General features: G+C 36.4%; 1 protein-coding gene across 1 annotated transcript; it reads left to right on the top strand.

The window, feature by feature from the left end:
* The first annotated feature begins 2,586 nt into the window (after positions 1-2,586).
* On the top strand, positions 2,587-4,776 carry LOC119608713 (flocculation protein FLO11). Its single transcript, XM_037963233.1, has 2 exons — positions 2,587-2,726; positions 2,801-4,776. Exons 1-2 carry the CDS (start codon positions 2,724-2,726, stop codon positions 4,619-4,621), a joined length of 1,824 nt encoding a protein of 607 aa, XP_037819161.1. The 5' UTR covers positions 2,587-2,723; the 3' UTR covers positions 4,622-4,776.
* Positions 4,777-6,356: the final 1,580 nt, after the last annotated feature.

The following is a 6,356-nucleotide window of genomic DNA, read 5'->3' as shown; positions in this document are numbered from 1 at the left end:
CTAACTACTAACTACTAACTAACTAACTAACTAACTAACTAACTAACTACTAACTAACTAACTAACTAACTAACTAACTAACTAACTAACTAACTAACTAACTAACTAACTACTAACTAACTAAACTAACTAACACTAACTAACTAACGAACTAACTAACTAACTAACTAACTAACTAACGAACTAACTAACTAACTAACTAACTACTACTAACTAACTAACGAACTAACTAACTAACTACTAACTAACTAACTAACTAACTACTAACTAACTAACTAACTAACTAACTAACTAACTAACTAACTAACTAACTAACTAACTAACTACTAACTAACTAACTAACTAACTAACTAACTAACTAACTAACTAACTAACTAACTAACTACCTAACTACTAACTACTAACTAACTAACTAACTAACTAACTAACTAACTAACTAACTACTAACTAACTAACTACTAACTAACTAACTAACTAACTAACTAACTAACTAACTAACTAACTAACTAACTAACTAACTAACTAACTAACTAACTAACTAACTAACTACTAACTACTAACTAACTAACTAACTAACTACTAACTAACTACTAACTAACTAACTAACTAACTAACTAACTAACTAACTACTAACTAACTACTAACTAACTAACTAACTAACTAACTAACTAACTACTACTAACTAACTACTAACTAACTAACTAACTAACTAACTAACTAACTAACTAACTAAACTAACTAACTAACTAACTAACTAACTAACTAACTACTAACTAACTAACTAACTACTAACTAACTAACTAACTAACTAACTAACTAACTAACTAACTAACTAACTAACTAACTAACTAACTAACTAACTAACTAACTAACTAACTAACTAACTAACTAACTAACTAACTAACTAACTAACTAACTACTAACTAACTAACTAACTAACTAACTAACTAACTAACTACTAACTAACTAACTAACTAACTAACTAACTAACTAACTAACTAACTAACTAACGAACTAACTAACTACTAACTAACTAACTAACTAACTAACTACTAACTAACTAACTAACTAACTACTAACTAACTAACTAACTACTAACTAACTAACTAACTAACTAACTAACTAACTAACTAACTAACTAACTAACTAACTAACTAACTAACTAACTAACTAACTAACTAACTAACTAACTAACTAACTAACTACTAACTAACTACTAACTAACTAACTAACTAACTAACTAACTAACTAACTAACTAACTAACTAACTAACTAACTACTAACTAACTAACTAACTAACTAACTAACTAACTAACTAACTAACTAACTAACTAACTAACTAACTAACTAACTAACTAACTAACTAACTAACTAACTAACTAACTAACTAACTAACTAACTAACTAACTACTAACTAACTAACTAACTAACTAACTAACTAACTAACTAACTAACTAACTAACTAACTAACTAACTAACTAACTAACTAACTAACTAACTAACTAACTAACTAACTAACTAACTAACTAACTAACTAACTAACTAACTAACTAACTAACTAACTATTTCAGAAATTTCCGATTGCATTTTAGAACTTTCCATTTGTATTTCGAAATTTTCCATTTTAGAGCAAGTAAGAAAGTACAGTCGGGCGTGGCCGACCATATGATACCCCACACCAGTAATGAACATGTAATGTGATTGTCGTATTAAAATATTTGTTATCTTTTTACCTTAGTTGCGATTTATTAAAGGAATTTATTGCCAAAAACAAATTCCCTGAAAGAATCTTTATATGGGGGTGGACCGATCTCAATAACATTTTTGTAATATTAATTTGTGCTGAATATCATCGAAAAAGTTGTGTTAATAACTGAATTGGAGATATTCAATCTTTTTCTGAAGGGCACTTTGTATTGGGGATAGAGTCAAATGGTGCCCGATCATTTCGAAATTAGGCAAGGTCATTAAGACCTGTACAAAACTTAGTTTTGCTACGTTCTATCGCGATACAATAATGGACCGATTTTGCCATTTTCAATACGCTTTCCCTTGGGCCAAATTTCATCAAATTATCTTTAACATGGACACACCGTCAATCGACGTCAATCGAATGACAATCGACGCAGAACGTGATTCTCAGTGAATTTAGGGTGGGAATACTACTAATCTTTTAGTGCATTACATACATCAGTACAAAATACCCTTCCCACTGTAGTGAGAAGTTGTCCTTAGACCTTAATCATTATAACTGCACCTAAAAAATCCTCAAGTGTCTATAAATTTTATGTAGTAATTTTTGGAGCAATTGCACATTTTAATTAAAATAAAAATTATAACTTGCTTTGCATTAAAATTTGACAATTGAATAGAAATCTGGAAATTTATTATCAGCTTCAAAATATGCACTACTATTTAGCAAATCAATTTTCCTTTCGAATATAATTTAAAGAATTATTAATAAGCAAATGAAAAAAAGAACGTTTATGAAAAGAAGAAACAACAAAATAATCGAAAAAAAACCGGCTTGCATAAAAGTTTTTATCTATTTGCAATAAAATAAACGCAACAGAAAAAAAGTGTCATAAATAATTAGTTGATTATTTTGTGCAAAATATGCAAATTTCCTGCATTTAGTGTTTTGTATAAAAACGTTGTGAAGAACGGAAGAAAGTATCATTTACCATTCGATTCTAAGTCGATAAGGAAGTCAGCACTTCAAAATGGTTAGTAAAATATTAGCTAAAGCTAATTTTCCAAAACAAGATTAACTCAAATTGTTCAAACATTTTCATTATAGAAATTCTTCATCGTATTGTGCGCCTTGGTTGCTGCCGCAACTGCTGATGTCAGCCACTTGTCCAACAAGTACTTGCCCCCTCATCAACAAGCTGCTTCAGCTCCCGCTGTAAGCTACAGCCCTGCTCCAGCTGCTCAATCTTTCCATGTTGAAGCTGCTTCTGCTCCAGCCCCAGCTGTTTCATACTCTGCTCCCGCTCCAGCTGCACAATCTTTCCATGTTGAAGCTGCCTCAGCTCCAGCTGTCTCTTATTCTGCTCCCGCTCCAGCTGCTCAATCTTTCCATGTTGAAGCTGCTTCTGCCCCTGCTGCCAGTTACGAAACATCCTCTTTTGAAACCGCTGCTGCTGAACCAGCTCACACTTTCTCATCTGATGAAGGTTACCGTTACAAGACCGTCAAACGCCGTGTCATCCGTCGTCGCCGTGATGTCTCCACTGAATACTTGCCCCCTGTAGCTGCTTCCGCTCCAGTTGCCCAATACGAATCTGCTCCAGTTGAGTCTTATGCTGCCCCAGCTGCTTCTTACGAATCTTATGAAGTTGCTGCCGCTGAACCAGCTCACTCGTTCTCCTCTGCTGAAGGTTACCGTTACAGAACTTCCAAGCGCCGTGTCATCCGTCGTCGCCGTCGTGATGTCTCTACTGAATACTTGCCCCCTGTAGCTGCCTCCGCTCCAGTTGCCCAATACGACTCTGCTCCTGTTGAGTCTTATGCTGCCCCAGCTGCCTCTTACGAATCTTATGAAGTTGCTGCCGCTGAACCAGCCCACTCCTTCTCCTCTGCTGATGGTTACCGCTACAGAACTTCCAAACGCCGTGTCATCCGTCGTCGCCGTCGTGATGTCAGCCACTTGTCCAGCGAATACTTGCCTCCTGTCCAAGGTGCTGGTTCCGCTCCTTCCGCTGAATACTTGCCTCCTGTAGCCGCTTCCGCTCCAGTTGCTCAATACGAATCTGCTCCATCCTTCTCTGTTGCTGCTTCCGCCCCTGGTGCTTCATACAGCTCTTACGAAACTGCTGCTTCTGAACCAGCTCACTCCTTCTCCTCTGCTGAAGGTTACCGTTACAAGACCGCTAAACGCCGTGTCATCCGCCGTCGTCGTGAAGTCTCCACCGAATACTTGCCTCCAGTAGCCGCTTCCACCCCCATTGGTCAATACGAAACAACTCCCGTAGAAGCCTTTGCTGGTCCAGCTGCCTCATTCGTATCTTCTGCCTACGAAGTTGGTGCCAGTGAACCAGCTCACTCCTTCTCTTCTGGTGAAGGTTACCGTTACAGAACTGCCAAACGCCGTGTCATCCGTCGTCGCCGTCGTGATGTCTCCACCGAATACTTGCCTCCTGTAGCCGCTTCTGCTCCAGTTGCCCAATACGAATCTGCTCCTGTTGAGTCTTATGCTGCCCCTGCTGCTTCTTACGAATCTTATGAAGTTGCTGCCGCTGAACCTGCCCACTCCTTCTCTTCTGGTGAAGGTTACCGTTACAGAACTGCCAAACGCCGTGTCATCCGTCGTCGCCGTCGTGATGTCAGCCACTTGTCCAGCGAATACTTGCCTCCCCACCAAGGTGCCGCTTCTGCTCCTTCCGCTGAATACCTGCCTCCTGTAGCCGCTTCCGCTCCAGTTGCTCAATTCGAATCTGCCCCAGCTGTCTCATACTCTGCACCAGCTGCCTCCTACTCTGCCCCTGCTGCTTCATACTCTGCTCCAGCTGTTTCTTACGAATCTGCTGCTTCCGAACCAGCTCACTCCTTCTCCTCTGCTGAAGGCTACCGTTACAAGACCGCCAAACGTCGTGTCATCCGTCGCCGTCGTTATTAAGCTCATGATGACATTCATATTTGGATTCTAAGAATCTGAATGCTATAATTATTCTATAGTAAAATTGTATAACGATTTCGTTTATTATAATAAATGTCATTATAAAATTTATTTTAATTTAAATAAATTTTATAAAAGAATCGAATGAAAAAAAACATGTTTTCTTGAAGTTTAATTGTTAATGAAATAAATTTTTTGCAGTTCCATTTTTGCAAATTGTATAATTAAACAGGAAATGATTGGAAGAATGAAAATACAAAGCAGAGTCAATTTTATTGGTGGTTAGAAAAACGTTTGAGGTTTAAACTTAATTTATGCATTAACAATTTGTTGCTTATTTTGAATAATTATGAAAATTGATATTTAATTTTCAATTTACTTCAGGCTAAACTAAAGGAAACATTTTACAGATTTTCATCGGATTTTAAATGGGTGTTTCTACAGGACCTGATATTCATCAACAACGTATTGATCAACTCGTGCTAAAGCGACCACTGAAGTTCACTAGACCATAGCCTAAACTATAGACTAGACTATAGACTAGACTAGACTAGACTAGACTATAGACTAGACTATAGACTAGACTATAGACTAGACTATAGACTAGACTATAGACTAGACTATAGACTAGACTATAGACTAGACTATAGACTAGACTATAGACTAGACTATAGACTAGACTATAGACTAGACTATAGACTAGACTATAGACTAGACTATAGACTAGACTATAGACTAGACTATAGACTAGACTATAGACTAGACTATAGACTAGACTATAGACTAGACTATAGACTAGACTATAGACTAGACTATAGACTAGACTATAGACTAGACTATAGACTAGACTATAGACTAGACTATAGACTAGACTATAGACTAGACTATAGACTAGACTATAGACTAGACTATAGACTAGACTATAGACTAGACTATAGACTAGACTATAGACTACTATAGACTAGACTATAGACTAGACTATAGACTAGACTATAGACTAGACTATAGACTAGACTATAGACTAGACTATAGACTAGACTATAGACTATAGACTAGACTATAGACTAGACTATAGACTACTATAGACTACTAGACTAGACTATAGACTAGACTATAGACTAGACTATAGACTAGACTATAGACTAGACTATAGACTAGACTATAGACTAGACTATAGACTACTATAGACTAGACTATGACTAGACTATAGACTAGACTATAGACTAGACTATAGACTAGACTATAGACTAGACTAGACTAGACTATAGACTAGACTATAGACTAGACTAGACTAGCTATAGACTAGACTATAGACTAGACTATAGACTAGACTATAGACTAGACTATAGACTAGACTATAGACTAGACTATAGACTAGACTATAGACTAGACTATAGACTAGACTATAGACTAGACTATAGACTAGACTATAGACTAGACTATAGACTAGACTATAGACTAGACTATAGACTAGACTATAGACTAGACTATAGACTAGACTATAGACTAGACTAGACTATAGACTAGACTATAGACTAGACTAGACTAGACTAGACTAGACTAGACTAGACTAGACTATAGACTAGACTATAGACTAGACTATAGACTAGACTATAGACTAGACTATAGACTAGACTATAGACTAGACTATAGACTAGACTATAGACTAGACTATAGACTAGACTAGACTAGACTAGACTAGACTATAGACTAGACTATAGACTAGACTATAGAC

The sequence above is a fragment of the Lucilia sericata genome, unplaced genomic scaffold (genome assembly GCF_015586225.1).
Source record: "Lucilia sericata isolate MDLA Ls3-8-SP2 unplaced genomic scaffold, ASM1558622v1 Contig000874F_arrow, whole genome shotgun sequence".
NCBI classification, from domain to species: Eukaryota; Metazoa; Arthropoda; class Insecta; order Diptera; family Calliphoridae; genus Lucilia; species Lucilia sericata.
The sequence above is the reverse complement of the archived record's forward strand: the minus strand, read 5'-3'. Positions and strand labels throughout refer to the sequence as shown.